A 17550-nucleotide genomic window follows, 5' to 3' on the forward strand; every position below is an offset into this window, starting at 1 on the left:
TCTTGACTGCTACACGGAAACTTTAATACATCGACTCGTGATTTGCGTGCGAGCTGCATCAATTTACATTGGCAATGAAGACAACAACTCCCATGATCCAACACTGCTTCACGACCTCATCAAACTCGGTCTTCTGTTTTTGTTTTGATTGAAAGAACCGTGGAAGCCGAAGTTGTCAGGGAAATCTGCAAATTCCCACAGTCGTTCAGAAAATCTGTCAGAAGGCAACTCTGGCACCAATTAGTCAGAAAATTAATCAATTAAAAAGTTTGCATCCACCCTTATTTAACATCCATGCTTGGACCTGCTGTTGTTTTATAACATGACGCCTTTCCAGCTGTGAAACCACAAACTTAGATCCAGTGACGACATCTGGGTCGGACCCTGTGGATGACCTCAGCCGGCATCATCAGTCCTCTCTACATCCACATTGGGCCGCCACCAGACCTGGAAGAAAACTGACCGAAGAAAGAAAAAGGATGAAGAGTTAATTTCATTTCATTTCCCGGTCAGAGTCCAGCACCAACATCATCCGTCTTCCATGAGGTAAAGGGTGTTGGTTGGCGTTGGTCGGTGCTGGTCTGAGCTAAAGCAGCTCCTTACATCAGCGTGGAAAGATCCCAGAAGAATGCCAGTGCACTGACAGGTGCCCGGGAATGAAGTAGTCGCTTGCTGCAGATCTTTGAGCGTGTCTTAATCCAAACCCTGCTTCAGCCGAGCCTTCCTGTTTCTTCTCCACCTTTTTCAGACCTGGCACCGTCACTTTTTGCAAGACGAGAGCCTGTTGGGCTGTTTTCGTGCCCTCCAAAATATAATTATTCAGATTATGTGTCCTCTCGGTTGTGGTTTGCTGATGTTTAGGGAACTGAAAACACTTCAGTCTTGCCAAATGCCGGGACGCTCCGATACAAAGCTGTGAAAAATAAAAATAAACAACTAGATTTAGTGCTTTTGCTACGAAACAGGTACCGGAAGTGTTTGACATTTGACAGAAAGACACTGCGGTAAAAAGATCATTGTCACTGTTTGTTTAGCAGCGTGGGCAGTGTGGCCGCTCTAACCTGATAACACGGGCGCCGAAACGAAGAGCGAGATGTTCCGTGACGCATCGCTCTGCTATCCGATGTGGTCCGGACCTGACGTTTCTCATTCTGAGTCTTATACGACCCAAACACCTGCTGAAGATGTTGTGTGGTTGTATGAAAAAAGTGACTCCCACGTCTGCTCCTGAGCAAAAACAGTCGTTATCCACACAACTCCACTCGACCACCTGCTGCAGAAACGAAAGCAGATGTTATTTAAGTGTGTTTACAACAATTCATGTTAAACTTATTGAAAAAGGCTTTTAAAAACAGACACAAGTACAAAAACGTCCATCAGCAGAGATCAAGTCTTATTTGCTTTCACTTTGAGAAGAGGCTCAAACATCTGTGGCAATGATGGAGCCGCCTCACGTCCTGACTTTGATTTGCTTTTGCTAATCGAAGTCGTGAATTGTCTGGTAAACAAACGCGCTGCACGGCAACATGAATGAGGAACTGACTCCTCCCATTTGAATGTTCTCTGCAGCTTTTATGAGAAAGAATAAAACCACGGAAAACTTTCCGAGCAAAGCACGAAACGGTTCTGTCGGGAGTTCTGGATTAATCGTGTTCCTCATTAGTATTACTTATTAGTGCTTGCAGCTCTGCAACATCAATGCATATTATTATGTAGTGTTACAAAAAGCAATTCCAGTCCCAGAAGAGAATAATCAACTCCCCGAGAAACGTTTTCACTATTTCAATGGAAACAGAAAGGTCTTAATTTTGAGGGTAATGAACACGGGCGACATTAGACAAGACATCTTTTGTTGAGTCGCAAATTCTATACGCAATATCCAGTTCCATTAAGATCTAAATCTCATCTAAACCCTTCATGAATACTATGAATAGACGTTTATCTGTCGTCTGCCCAACAATCCACACTCGCACTGCGGCTTCATTTCACACATCGCTGCGTCGTGTTTAAGTCGAGCTCTGCAGACACAGCATGCTTCCTGCAGCGGGAGAGGAAGTAAATACAATTCAGTGACAGAGTAAAGTGCAGGAATTGTTTTTTTTTGTTTTTTTTGTTAAAATATACGGCTCCCCATCTGGAAAAGTGACTTTTGATCGACGCTCAAAAATGCGATCCACCCACAGCCGAGACGTCAGTTGTCAGAGGACTGAGAGGAAATACTGAACCAAGCACCGGAGGTTATGGTCCGAGGGGGGGGGGCTTTTGTCGAGGCAGAAAACACGAGGGGGAGAGGCTGCGTTGTCCCGAGTCAAATGTTAAAACCAGAGATTTGGACGAGACGCCACCCGGCGCTCTCAAAGACCGAATTCCCCAGAAGTCAGTTCCTCACCTTGACCACATTTATCCTTTTTGAATTTGTGATATTCATGAAACGCATGAAATATTTGCCAACCTGGAGCCACGAGCGCCGAACAACTGGCTGCAATCGAACATTCTCCAAATTACACGCACAAGGACGGCTTTTCTTTTAACTTGTTAATGTGATTCCAGCTCAGTAATTGATTCATCATGTTTTCTCTCTGATATGTCACCGAGCAGTTTGATGCAAAGCAGCACACACGGGGGAGAAAACTCAGATCTGAAGATTCGCTTCAGTTATTTGGATTAAACTGGGGATTTCTTTTGTGCTGGGTGTGAGACCCTGCACTGTACTTCGGTCTTTTGATTGCAACGTGTGAAATAAATCCCAGCAGCCCAAACGCACTAATGAGCTCGTTTACGTGCGTTGATGTAGAAATGAACTCAAAGCACGGATGCGAGACAGACGTTTTAGATATTTGGTGAAGTTTTGTTCATCTTGTAAATTATCTTCAACACAAAAAACTTTGCAAACTATAAATAAATACTTTAATTCAAAGAGACTCGGTTTTCAACAAACCGCTTCAACTCGCAACGCTGGACGCAGGAAGGTGATGATGTACGAAAATGTTTGAACAGTCTTGGCTTTATGACGAGAAAAAAAAAAAGGGGGGGTGAATATTTCTTGGCAGACAGTTTATGAGAGAATCCAGTGAATATACTGACTTCTTGTGTCCGGGCGCTGAAACATGGCAGAGGCAGACTCACGGCTTCAGGCCCGACCACATCTGTGTTTACCAGCCGTGTTTTCTTTAACATCAGTGGAGTGAGATGACGCCGGGGGGGCTTGTAGGCATCAACAACACCTGCACACACACACACACACACACACACACACACACACGTATAAGTATATGCATCCATGCACTCAAGCTAATATTGCTGCATTTTAATATCATAATTAGTGTGTTTTTCAAAAACATGATTTTGTGCTTTTGCAGTTCGAGGGAGAACTTGGAGCTTGGATAACGTTTATCTTGCCGAGCGAGCGTTAGCGGTAAGCAGTAGGATTTCTTCTTTGAAAAAAATTGCTTCTGGCTACTACTCACCAAAATCGTGCTCTCACCTCGCTCGGATAACCTGAACAAACTAGACGGGTGGATTTTCGCGCCTGTTTGAAAGAGCGAAGAGCAACTTTACAGCCTTGATGGTAAATCAGGATCCTGAGAGAAGTCGTTTACGGTTCCAGTAGCTTGACAGAAATGTTCTTAGAAGCCTAGAAACCGTTTTCCTGCTCTACATTTTCTGGAAATCTCCATCCTGCAAGTTTGCAGGAATCTAAAACACTAAATATGAACCAAAAAAACTAAATGTACTCAAATACAGGACAGGGATTTAAAGTTGAGATTGAAAGTTGCATCTATGAAGTCTCTTTTCATCGTTAGATACTTAAACACTCTATAGATTTTATTTTGAGGTAAAATCTGAAACATTTTCGAGAAGTGAATTGTTCAGGATCAGAACAAGCTGGAATGCACCTAATCCTGAGCTGCTCATTGAAAGCAGCTGCTGCTCATCCACGATAATCACCTGCACATCTGAGGTTGATCTCACACATCAGCAACAAAACAAAAAAGTATTTATACTCGCTGTCATTCAAACCCTCCTTATATCACAACCCAACGCTTAGGGCACAAAAGAAAAACCCCTTTCTCAAAAGTTTCCCACCAAACTCATCGGAACTATTCCTTGCTTTGCATGATCACGTTCAAATCAGTCTTATAGTTTTATTTAGATTTTTATTTTAGACGTGTGACCATTATTTCATTTCAGAAATAAGAAACAGAAACATTGTCGTAAATAACTGAGAGCAGCGAACAGTATGAACATTATCCGTATTATTCGTTTTTTTCCGCTGCAGCTGTGTGCATCATGAATGAACAATATCTGGCTGTGACTGACGGTTCCATTACTTCCAGGCCGCTTCGTATTTTCTCTTTAAATTCCGAACGGATTTGCAACATGACAATTCAACGTCGTAATTACCACGAAGCGCGCGGCCCAGTCTGTCTCCGAAACCTGTAATTGATTCTATCATCACCCGGGATCACGTACGGGGAGTGGCGCCTTGTGCATTGTTGCACAGTCAAGGACGGAGAGTGTGGAGGTCAGACTTCTGGCTCTTTACAGTAAAAACCGATCGGGGCCAGGAACACCTGTAAGGACGATTCCAGCTGGAGACTATAATTGCGAATGGGATTTAAAATGCGGCGTCGACGTTTTTTCTCTGCTTTGCCTCGTTCTGTGATCGTTTAACACCCGTGAACCAGATCTGGGTCAGAAAAGTTTAGTTGAACTAGAAAAAGCTGCGACGTGTCTTTTTATTTGAGAAAGACTGATGCACTGAAAACAATAACTTTGAAGATCGTCCCATTAAAAATAGACCTCGTTATTTTCAACCATGACGCTTGAAAATAAGTATTTGAGAGAAACTCAAACGTCCCTTTGAGACATTTTGGATGTTGAAGTTCAACACATTTTATTTCTGTGTCTGTTTGTTTTCTGGAATGAACCTTGATGGAGGAATGTTTTGGTTTATTTGGTCTCAGTCTCTCTGGATTCTGGCTCTAAATCCATTTAAATCTCATTTTTCACTCTTTAAAAGCAGCTTGACCTTGAGGCTCACGGTCGTGCCAATCACCCCGGGACTGAACAGCGGAGCCCTGACTGGTTTTCAGAAGCAGGGAAACCCCTTTGTGACCGCTCTGTTTGGGTTTCAGCTTAAAAATCAACCAGAGGCACTTGTTATTTTCCCTGTTGACCCAGAATAAACACCCCCCCCCCCCCCCCCCCCCCCCCCCCCCCCTCAGAGATGAAGTGTGACCTCTGGACCTGTAGCATTCCCCCCCCCCCCCACCCCCACCCCCTCGTCTTTGTGAGAGCTGGGGGGTCCATGTCAGTCACAGAGTTGGTGAAGAGATTGAAAGTTAAATTGAAAAAGAAAACTTTTGTCTTGTCGTCCATCTTCAAATACCCTCTGTGGTTCTTTCCTGACATGGCTGCACACTTTCCAGCTTCAAATGTTTCACTAAATCCATCATTAAAAACATCTGAATTCCCTGTGCACGTACAAAAACATGACTAATAATAATAATTACCCATAACTTGACTCTAGGGTCTTAAACCGAGAACAGAAAGAAGCCAAGAACATCAGGACGGGACAAAATGTGCAGTGTTATGATGTGAATTACAATCTGGATAAAATACTTGAATGTGAAACTAGCTCTTCAGTCACACACAGCAAAGGGAACTGACAGATTTCAAAAATCTCGTCAGTATTTAAAGTTTCCCTGTCGCTGCGGCTGTATTTGCAGACTCATCAGAAACAGGAGATGGTGCATGACGGTGCTGTTTTGGTGATGTTTACAAGAACCTACTGATAATTAGGTTTCACGTCCCCTGTGTCCGGCCTCCTCGCAGCATTTACCGTCTCTTCTATCGCTCTTGTCCGAAGGTTAATGGACAACTGCAGTGGGTCAGAGGTGCAGCGAGGAATCCCGACCTCTGCGATAAGAAATGTTTCAAATACGAGAGGTAGGAAACGCTGCTCATCAAGGCGGAGAGACTTTTTGCTTTTTCCTCCACCGGGCGTCTTGTTCTTTACACCGCCTGGTTTTTATGTCGTGCATAAATATCCAAGTAGGATTTCCAGTTTCCACCAAAACATTTCATACCACAATCTTCTACTGAGCAGCTCCACTTAGTCTCTCAGCAGCAGCAGCACAGTTCATTACAACCACAAACAGCTGAGCTGCACAACATGGAAACTCCCTAAAACACAAAAGGGGGGGGGGGGGGGGGGGGGAGAGAACATCGGCCTCATTCAGACTCAAAGCTGCAAGCAGATGTGTTTTCTTTTTGTCCGACGGTGCGGTTTGATGTCGGCTCAGGCAGCTCCGGTCTGCTTTCTCACAGCCGTCAGATAAAGAGCGATGACGATGATGTGGTATCTCGACTGACTCATACCGGCGGCGACCTCAGCCTGGACCCCTTTTAATCTGCAGCCACCCACAGGCTGGAGTCCCTCACCCCCTTCTGTGTTACTGTTTTCTTTGCATGGAAACGCCAGCGTGTTGCTCTTTGTCTCCTCGTCGCTCTCATCACAATGAACGCTCTTTGTTTATCTCCAAATACACAGACTACTATGGAGATATCAGAGCACTCACCTAAACGTGTGGGCGTAGAGGGGGTGCAGAGTAATCTTGGCAGCCGCAGTGTGTCTTTGGAGATAAAAAAAAAAACAAACATCCATTAAATAAATGTGAGCTTTCACCACATATGTATACATGAATGATTCATCACTTTGAATCCACATTTCATTGATTAGAGACTGTAGTTTGCATTCCATGTGTCAGACCTCTCCAAAAATCCCTAGTTAAGGTTAAATAGGTTTTAGTGTTTGATATAAAGAGGTTTTCATCAACTGGTTTGCAGGTGATGTCCCCAATGTGTCATTTCCTTACAAGTTTATTTTGTTACCAAAACAGTGACTCAGAGAAACAGTGACTCAGCGGGGACGTCCGTGAGGCAGAGTGGACACCTGGATGCATTTTCTTCCACGTTTTTGTCATCGGGAACTTCCAACTGAACCTAACGCACTTAATGCTGAGTAACAACCTCTCAATACGATGAGTCCAAAGGGAAAACCGTCTCGCTGAGCTTGAACGCTCCACTCCCATCTGCGTCTCCACACAAGACAAGAAGAGGAACAAAAACTACTGTCGTGGCTTTTGAGGTGAAGGATAAATGTTTATTCTGGTTGTTTCTGAGAAATCAAGGCAAGATGTCAGCGTGCATGGACGCAGCAAATTCTTAACTTGTTTCTTTTGTGTTCGTGCTTGTGTTGGACTGTAAACTTGAGACACGCTCAGTCAACAACCTCCATGACCTTTCCAGAGTCTGTAACGCCACCGGCAACCAGCTCGTCTGCCCACGGCGAGCAGATACCAACAGATTGTCAGGTCGTGGCTCTGGTTGGGGGGGGGGGGGGGGGGGGGGCACTGTCTCACATGGAAGACGCTGGCGGCAGCAGAAAGGGGAAGACAGTGGCTGAAGGCTGCTCCACACACGCTACCTGTCATGGTTTTTGTATTTTTGTCATCTTTTATAAAGAGTGTTTTCAGTTCAAATGTCCCCTCTGTGTCCCTCGCTTGTGTCCCACTCTCTGCGTCCCTCTCTGTGTCCCTCTCCTGTGTCCCTCTCTATGTTCCGCCCTGTGCTTCACCCCATGTTCCTCTCAGTGTTCCTCTGTTTTATTTTGTAGTCCCTGCTCCTGGTCTGTTTTCCCCACTGGACTTCCTGCTCTCGTCAGGCTCACCTGTCTGTCCTGTGCCACCTGTCTCCAGTTACTCATCAGTTCAGTGTGTATTTAAGTCTTTGTGTCCCCCCCATGTATTCGTTGGTTTGTCGTCGTCTACCCCGGTCATGTTCATGTGTCTCGTCACCTCTCGCCACGTTCCCAGTAAGTGTTCATGTATTTCCCTGTGCTACTCCCCTGTTTTGCCTGAGAGCAACTTTTGTTTTATACGAATACGATACGAACATTATCACAATTACCCGGAGTTTTCCGCAGTAGTACAGAGACAAAGTATATCTTAACTGGTACGTAATGAATTTAAAAACTTCTCCAGGTACTCAGAAATCCTATGAATTGGTAATAAAACAGTCAAAGGGAACGGGACGCTCTTCTTTTGACAAACAATGTCCCCTGACAGCTCCACTGGTCAGTCTGCGTGAGGTCAGTGAAGTGAGGACGGCTCGCAGATGCTGCCTCTCTAACGGCATCGCTCACAGGCTGTGATGGCACTTATCTGTCTGAGCTGTCCAGAGACAAGGTCTGAACACTTCTTTATCTGTCCTCCTGTCCTCCCGTCCCCCCCCCCCCCCCACACTGGCTCCTGCAGCCAGACTGCTGCCTGTTTGTGTTTGTTCTCGGCAGATTCCATTTGGCACCACGGCACAATGCTCATGAGACCAAGCCCAGACACAGAAGGTTTCAGACGGCTCACTCCATCATAGCTCAGATGGATAAAGAAGAATCAGTTGGTGATTTTAAAAACCAAAGCATGTTAGCCTCTCACCCAGGACAGACTCTGGTTTTACCTACGAAACTTTATTCAGAATAATATGTGAAAAGTAAAACCTGATATCTGCTGAAAATGTACTTTGATCCAAGAAACTAAAGTTTTCCTCTGAAAGATGTAAAACTTCCATGCTGCAAATCCTGAGAGACATCCACCCCCCCAACCCCCCCCACCATCACGACCACCACCTCATAGGTCAAGGCCACACTTGCTTTAAAGGACAGGGGGAGTGTGGGAGAAACCACACCAGTGAGGAGGAGCAGCCGTAACGGTCGGAGGAGGACTTAACCGGAGTGTGTTAATTTGTATCTGGGGTTGTGATGTCTGAGGGGAGGGCCGGATAAGAAAGCGGTGGTCCGCAGAGAGACGCAAAGGAGTCAGGTTTCAGCTTTCAGCGAGGGCCCCTTGAGTCCCAGCGCACTGAAGCTGCCTTTGTTTGACTGGGAACCAGAGAGAGAGAGAGAGAGAGGAGGAGGAGGAGGAGGAGGAGGAGAGAGGATTTTAGTTTGGAGTAAGTGGGGGAGAGAGGCAGAGTGAGCTCCATCTCTCTCTCGGTCTGCTGTCACTCTCAGGGCAAGTTTAGTTGGGATCTAAGCTCGGCGCCACTGAAGATGTCTTCACGGTAAATGAAAGCCACAGTGTTTTCTGAGAAGAAGTTGTTTCATGTGAACTTTGAGTCTCGCTCTTCACTCGTGTGTTTTCTTTTTTTGTGTGTGCAGCATTCCTCCCTGGTTCTTTGGATTATTTCTGCTCGTGCTCCGGTTCTGCTGCCGACGCTCCTCTGCCTATCAGCCGCTGGACGGTATGTGCACACTCTGTCTGTCTGATGACTGCATGCTGCTGGGGGGAAAAGTTTTCTGCTGTTGGCAAACTTTCTGCTGGCTCATGACTTTTCATCCGTTGAGTGAGAATGATTTAGCTGTTGCACTCGGGTCCTGCTGCACTGCAGGGGTGAGGTTACAGAGGCACAGTGGGATATTACTTTCAGAGGGATTTCTTAATCGGAAGATGATATAGTGAAACCTTTGGTGTCAATGTTATTATGCATTGAGTAGGACACACACATTTTATGCTTATTACAGTAACATCCTGGCAGCAGCTTCTCTAATTTATATTGCAAATCATCTTGTCTATCGATGCTAATTAAAAGTATCTAATTAACAAAGTTTTATCTCTGGGAAAGTTTTGAGTCTGATGTTTGAGTGCGCCCACTATTCTTTCTGGAAGGGCTCCAATGTCTCTGTGCATGAGGCTGATAATGAAACACGAGGATCCTCAAAGTCTACGGAAACTTTGCAAACTTTTGGAAAGTTGAGGAGCACGTCGGGCAGCTACCTGCTAGCTCCTGTGCTGTTGTACGATGGTTTCAATTATATCTGCTCTGGAGATGTTTTTCAGGAGCCCCTGTGCAGCGCTCTGCAGCCTCCGCCGACTGTTTTCACAGCTTAAATCTGGATTATTTTCCAGGATTAATGGATCAATCAGGACCCTTCAGCATGGTCCCAATTAGTGCCGAGGTTTTCTTTTCCATCGCAATTGGAAACAGGCAAAACCTCACGGCGTGCACAGTGACAGCGGCTCTGCAATCAGTGGCACCGCATTATTCAGGTAGCGGACATGATGTAATGCCGCAGCTCTCTGAGGGTGTGCTGGGAGGTGCTTGTCAGACATGAGGGCCAATGTCAGTAGAGCTTCTTTTTTGATTAGTCTCCATCCTGACGGTCGGCCAAATACATCATCACTGCTTCCGTCAGTGTGTTGGAATCTGGATTGACATTTGCAGCTTTGTGTGTGTGTGTGTGTGGATATCTCGACGTATGATCGCCTCATCGACCTCTGTGTCACAAAAGCTGAATTGTGAAATAATTGCGAGGTCTCTTTTGCTAATGTGGCCGCAATGAGTGTAATCGTCAGTTTGACATTTTGAATTAAACGGCACTTTTGGCTGCTGGCGGCAAAAAAGGAGTGTAATCATCTCGTCTCCTAATTATAATATGAAGTGAAATGTGACCTTGTGGGGAGGAGAAGTTGTAGAAGTGTTTGCAGACCAGCAGGAGTGGACAGTGGAAGTGTGGGTGGAGCTGGTCGATGTCTTGACTGAAGAAAAGTGTGATTCCATGGTCTGGTTTCTTGTGGATCCTGCGGACACCGGCTGTGCTCGAGGCTTCGCTCTCAGTGTGTTTGTGCTTTTGCCATTTTCATAATAGTCTGCTATGATTCACTTTTTCAAGGGGGGGGGGGCACGCTCGCTGGCTCACTTTCCAGAGAAAGAGAGAGAGAGAGAGAGAGAGAGAGAACACCAGGGACAAATATTTCCAGGCTGCATGCTGTAAATATTCTTGAAAACATGAGCTGTCGCCGTGGCAACGTTGACATTTCTGTTTTGAATAAAGTCGATGTGATTTGTTTCCTCGGTGTGAAGTGGTTCGGGGGTCTTCTCTCAGCCGATGTTTTTAGGTGGATGCAGCTGAACTAAGAGTTGGCAACGCAAAACATATTCCTTGGCAACAACATATCACGTCTCACAGTTCAAGCTGGACACGAGAACTTAATTCTGTTCAGCCATATTTGGTAAAGGACATTCATGTAGGTGTGCGGACACATTAACCGGCTACCAATGAATGAATGAATGAAATAACATGAGTTTTAGAGAAATAATAGAAAGAAAGACTTTGCAGTGAATGGAAAATCAAACCAACAAGTTGATTGTTCAATATATTAATGAATACATTAGATTTTGATTAATTCATGGAGAATGCAGAACTATTAGAAATGCATGGATATGTCAATCAACAGATGTGTCACCAGGCAAATGAATGACTACATAATTGATTGAATGAATGAATGAATGAATGCAAGACTGGTGCATATGCAAAACAATTAGTCAATAAATAAATGAGCAGATTAATGACAAAAACGTTGAGTTGAATAAATGAGCAAATGAATTCAAGTCAACTACATTTGCAATGAAAATGAGTAAATTAATAAATGAGTCACTTCAGTCAGTGCAGCCGTTTTCAGACGTGAACTCCGGAGGATGTCCGCACAATTTGATCCGGACTTTCTCTGGACTTTCTACCGGCGCCGAGCTTAAAAACTCTCATGTTCAAAGGTCTGGAGTCCGGGGCATGTCTGACAGCAGCTTATGTAGACGGGTGAATGGATGAATAAAGGAGTAAAGTTTGTATGTATATCAAATAGAATTTAAACAAGATGTTCGAACCCCAGTAAACAAAACAATAAAAATGGTGTCGTCTCATGTTGTGAAGGGATCAGATGTCACTTCATATACTTTGTTCTCATGAGTCATAAAGCTTCAACCTTGGGGAATGAACAGCTCAACTAATGAGCTTGTAAACAAACACAACATATATTTTAACCTCTTCAGCCTCCGGTGATTCTGTGAGACAGTGAAAGTCACGCTGCCGTGCTTCGCTGTGCACGTAAGGAAGCTCGCATCAGCATATATGACACATCCACGAGAGCACACGTGCAACTCAACTCAATTATTGTTCCCCATCTGCTGTACACATGGTGATTATTCCAAAATAATAATGTTTGTAATTATCTCTGTGGAATGACAGGAATGCCTCAGACACAGATGCCTGTTGGAGATAATGAACATGAGGTAGCTGATGAAGTGACGCTCTGTGAACGTGGTTATGATGAGTGCATTGTGGGCGATGATTATGATGAAGACAAGTGTGACGATGAGACAAAGACAATTATGGGACTCCTCGGAGATCAGTAAAATAAGCAACGGGTCGGGAGGACGTCAGATGTTACATCTCGAACAGAGTCGGTCGTACATGACACACACGTGACTTTCAGATGAAGCTCTCCGGGGGCGTTCAGTAGACAGACCTCATTTAAGGAAATTCATCCACTCGCTGGTTTATCCGACTGAAAACATTTCTCTTCTACTGCAAAAGCAGGATTCATTATTGGGGTCCGGCTGACTAAGCATCCGTAGAGATTTAACCTTGATAATGGAGGAAATAATAATGTTTCTGGTCCTAGCTCCAGTATTTTCAAGATGCTGCAGTGCCCTGTTGTTATTGTGGATCTCAGACGGTGGAATAAAATAAACACAACGAGGAACAAATCTCAGCTTCTGACGTTTCTTGTTCGCTTGTAAGCCGATGGTTCAGATCCGGATTTGGCAAATGTCGTTCTGAAGCAGATAAGACAGAGACAGAGAGAGAGAGTACATGAATTAGAGTGAGTCCACTAAAGCCGGTTCCCCAACTGCCAACAAGATGTAGAAGAAGCAGGGAGTTGAGCGATGTGTCTGTTAGGGAATAACAAATGTTCAGTCAAATAACTGGACAGCACTGAAAGAAACCGAATACTAATAAATAAAGTAAATAATACGTGTTCCAGTAGTGACGCACTGACTGCGTTGATGTATGATTGAAGTTCATGTTCAGTTGGTTGAATATTAATTTTTTTGTGAGCTGCTGCAAAAATGTCCACTCATTTTGTAAATCATATTATAAATGTAAAACATTTTCTCGGTGTTCAGAGTTTTTGAATCAAATTCAGAGGTTCAGACTTTTTCTCCTGTGACTTTGTTTAAAAATTAAAAACATTCATTTTCCAAAATCTGGAAACGATTTGACAAACGGCTGATTTTCATTGTCCAAACAAAAGATGTCGAGACATTCGTCTCTGTTACCAGACAAAGACGGGCGCTTAATTGATGAGTTGTTATGAATCAGGAAAACTTGAGATGCATGAAATATTTGCAGGAGCACAGATCGACGCTCAATAATACAGATGTCACCAGAAGTGAGATGACATTCAGTGTAAGGAAGCAACTTGTAAAATCCTCCACATCCATTTGGTCTTGATTCCGACTTAACGAGATCCTGGTTTTCCAGTTCGATGCAGGTCATCTGGACCACAGCCCTGCGCAAGGTTAAGACGTCAGGTTCTGGTTAATAGTTTCTGCTGGAGCGCAGAGGGATCGTCCATCGTGTCCAACTATGATTTCATGAATGAGTAAGAAAGAAAAAACACGAGACTTTTACAGTCTGTGACATTTTCCTATACATCAACGTCCTGGTTGTTTCCATTCAGCGCAACATACAGGCCACCAGCGAGTCATCTGATATGCAGTTTATCAATTCCCTGACGTTGTCTTTTCTTTGAAACACATAATACTGAGCAGATCTTTCCTGCCTGAAACCCACAACAATGAACTCTGAGCTCCATTTGTACCAACCGTCATGACTACCACTAAATATTAGACAAAGCTAAGTGTCCAGATGTTTCTTGGACTCTCTGCAGATGTGTTTATACTCTGCATGTCAAAATGTGCAACTGCTCTGTATGAGTTTGCACAGGTTCAACGTGGTTTCTCTGCTACATTATGAGGTAATTATATAAATAACAGTTGCACTTTGTCATTAGTCAGTTGAATACAACACATTTATAAAGATTGTCTATTGTAGATATGAAACTAAAGCTTTGCAACAGGACTGGAAACTAGGGGAATCTGCTGCTTTGGCTTCGTCTGAGGGAATTTATAACGATCTGCACGAAAGCTCAGCTGTTTCCAGACGTGTCTTTCTGCCATTTGCTTTCATGAAGAATTTCCTCTCCATAGCTTTGATATTGAAAATGAAATTCATCCTCGTCATTTCACTGACTCTGCATCTCTGTGTTTGTTTGTTTGTTTGTTTGTTTGTTCCCTGGACGGTGACACCAGCTTCTTGTGGGTGCATGCGTCAGCGTCAGGCTCGAATCGATTCCAGATGTTCTGCAGGTTGTGTGTGTCGCACGTGTTTCTGCATCCCAGATTATTCCTTGTTACGTCCAACTGCCACATTGCGTCCTCTAACAGCTCTTAATTATCTTCATCTGGCTCCTTGTTCATGTCTTTGACTCCTAATGAATGCAGTTTGTTACTTTTGCGACTTCCTAGGTTTTATCCTTGTTGATTTGTTTTGCCACATGACCAGAATCATTTTTATTTTACGCATTCATTACCTCGTGAATAAGTTTGAAAAATTAAACGCTGCTGATTTTATAAGCGACCATTCTGCTCACACGACACTTTGAAGGAAGCTGCTCCGCAGGCTCCGAGCCTGGACGCTGACTTGTATCTGCAAACGTTTTAAAAGAAACACCGAACCAAAAACATGTGCGTTATTCTGGAGGGTAAACAGGAACCGCTAAATCTGTCCTGGACAAAACAAGTTACTATTATTAGTGGTGGACACAGTGTGAGCAGAAACACTGAGATGAGCGGGATAGCTGCGTTCAGAGATTGAGCTCTGAGGACAAACGCAGGATGTGTGAAGTATAGGAAGGATTCTGTGGGAGGGTGAAGGTGTGACGCCTAATGTCACTTTGAGCCTTTGAAGGTTTTGAAGTTATTGTCGTCTGTCCTCTTTTAGTAAAACCGCACATGTGGTTTTTTGCAATTACCTCGTAAACAGATTAGTGGGAAGTTTCACCCAAGATTACAATTGTTTTTCATGAAAAGCATCATTAACACAAAAGACTTCCTGAGCGAACTTATCTTTGGTTTAAGCTCTCGTTAATTCAACCTTATCTCGACACCAGTCTTCTCTCGCTGAAATCAAAGCCTTGGCCATCAAAGAGCTTTTATACCAAGAGCTGAACTCTGCGTTTGATGTGGTCCAATGTTTTTCTTCCTGGGCCTTCGTTTCAAACGGGGATGACGGAGATCAAACGAAACCGCACTGTGTTGCCATGATCTTATTTTATTTATGTATTTATTTTGCTGGTGTTTTGGTTGATGCTGTTCTTTCCACGAGTCTGAAGTCCACAAAGTGAGGCATTAGTCCAAACCCATGTTGTGTGTCCTCACATTTTTCTTTCAAATAAGGAAATAACCAGTCCTGCATATCGATACCCTGCATGTGAGGCGTTGGGGTGACATCGCTCTACGCAGGCACATCGGTTACAAGCCGCACCTTCCGTCGCCTCCGCCACTTTCAGCTTGTGAGAAACGCTGAGCTCAGCAGTGTCACTTCACTGTGTCCTCAACGTCCACTAATGAAGTGCAGTCGACCAAAGCTTCTGCCAGTAGCTCATGCGGACATGTTCAGTGGTTTATGAATGTGATGCAGGATGAAAAGAAACATTACAGCTGTGGAGATGCACGGTTGAGACCGAGCCACAGTACATCCTCTGTCCTGTGAGCATTTTTACTGGATGAAATGTGACACACCATTAGAATTTATGAGTTTTCCTTCATTCCTGGAGGAAATGGCGGGCTCACATGTTGCCGGCGGGTCTTTGGGGTGCATCAAAACTGCGATTTACGATCACGTAGAGTGGATCTGAATTAGCGTGTTTGTTTTTCTGGGAGCGGCTTCCTGGCTTTTTTTTGCAAAACATGGAATCTCCATCACTCTGGAAAGTTTCCGTCAGGCCGGAAAGATGGAGCAGAAACAAGCAGGTGTCTGTTCAGCTGCGTGCAGACCACAGAGGGAGAGAGGGCACGTCAAACAGCGACGGAGCATCTGAGTTCCTAATGAGGTCATGGAGTGCGGAGCAGTGGTGTGTGGCTCCGAAACAGACGTGAGGAGTTCGGTGTCTAATTTACCTTAATCCTGGTTGAATCCGAATTCTGTGTGTGGATTATAGTGAAACAAGTTCTCGTTCCCTGAGGAGTGTTCAGAGAGTTCTTCTTGTGTGTCTGTGTTTGAGTTGGAGCAGCACGCCTCTTAATGACAGAGCAGTTGTCAGTGAGAGCAGATTTATGAAGGCTTCATTTTTTCCCCTCTTTCACTCTAAAAATATCACCTTTACCCTCGTTTGCTCTCGGTTCTCTGCCTGACTGATGGGTTAGTCACAGATGGAACAGGATGTGAGTGTCGGAGATAAAGGTTCGCTGCTCCTCGTTCTGCTAATTGCTACTGGGGTCAAGGTAACACTTCACTTGAACCCTGGTAATGATTATTAGATGTTTGGCGTCTGTCTCCACTGCACGGCCAAAAGTAAGGAGACGTCCAAAGATCGTACCTTCATGTGACAGTTGAACATGTTAGCTGTGTATCTGTGCATTAATAAAAACAATTCCACAGTTGTGTCGAAAAAAGGCGTCTGATGTGATACCTCCGCCGTTTGCGGGATGTGGGATTATGGCTGCAGAGATTTTCTTCCATTTATCCTCTAGAGCATGAGTGAGAGTGGCACTGATGTTGACTAACGAGGCCTGGGGATGTTACAGTTCATCCCAAAGGTGTTGGATTGAGTTGAGGTCGGAGGGTTTGAGCAGGTCAGTCAAGTTTGTTTGGTCCAACATGTCACTTTAATCTGCAGCATCAAGAATAAAGACTCTGTTACATCGTTTGCTGTCTCAACCTTGAAGCTTTTATGGCTCTGGTCTGTCTCCTGTCTTACTGACAAATGACTTCTGGTCATTAACAAACCAACAAGAACAGTCTGTTTTGGGACTTTGAGCTTCTCATCACTGAGACACGAACTATTGTTTTGAACTCTTTGCACGTCTGAGGTCCTGCTCGAATCTTCAGGTGCCTGAAGAGCTTTGGGAGTTTGTCTCGAAGCAGCAGAGAGATCGATGTGTAGATAGGTGGAAAGTGTGGGAACGACTGAAAGACATTTTCCCTGAGGGGCATCAGATCGTTTCCCAGCGGGAGGTGGGATTAGCATAGGGGTTGTTGGTCGTTTAGTGGCGAGTGTGTTTGAGTGTGTGTGTGTCTGTGTGTACACGCATTCATGTGTCGTGTGCTCAGCTGGTCTGCAGCTGCGTTGATTCTGAGCACACTGTCAAAGCACTTCCTGAAAATCACCAACACAAATCTAATTCCTGGTTAGGTCTCATTTTACTTCTCTGTCCCACCCCCGCGGGCGAGTAAACATCCACAAACATCTGTGTCTTTCTCCGTCTCCCCTCAATACTGTCTTTTAAAAAAAAAAAAAAAAAAAAGTGTCTGTCTTGTTCACGTGTTTCCATCATCTTCATATTCGTCTCTCTTTGCTTTTTACCGCAAGTGCTTCAGAAAAAGCCGAGTGCTGATAAATCTGCCGTGAAATGTGAAAATCAGGA

General features: G+C 44.4%; 1 protein-coding gene across 7 annotated transcripts in view; it reads left to right on the plus strand.

The window, feature by feature from the left end:
* The first annotated feature begins 8767 nt into the window (after positions 1–8767).
* LOC109639611 (collagen alpha-1(XV) chain-like) overlaps positions 8768–17550 on the plus strand; it is a 48551-nt gene continuing 39768 nt past the window's right edge. For 2 of the 7 annotated variants that reach the window (XM_069512534.1, XM_069512536.1), the window contains exons 1-2: positions 8768–9123; positions 9221–9303. In XM_069512534.1, coding sequence (XP_069368635.1) covers positions 9113–9123; positions 9221–9303 — 94 coding nt within the window. In that variant the 5' untranslated portion in view covers positions 8768–9112. The remainder of the gene's footprint in view (positions 9124–9220; positions 9304–17550) is intronic. The other 5 variants (XM_069512537.1, XM_069512538.1, XM_069512535.1 and 2 more) reach the window with 4 other exon arrangements.

This window comes from Paralichthys olivaceus, chromosome 17 (assembly GCF_024713975.1).
Source record: "Paralichthys olivaceus isolate ysfri-2021 chromosome 17, ASM2471397v2, whole genome shotgun sequence".
In the NCBI taxonomy this organism is placed as follows: domain Eukaryota; kingdom Metazoa; phylum Chordata; class Actinopteri; order Pleuronectiformes; family Paralichthyidae; genus Paralichthys; species Paralichthys olivaceus.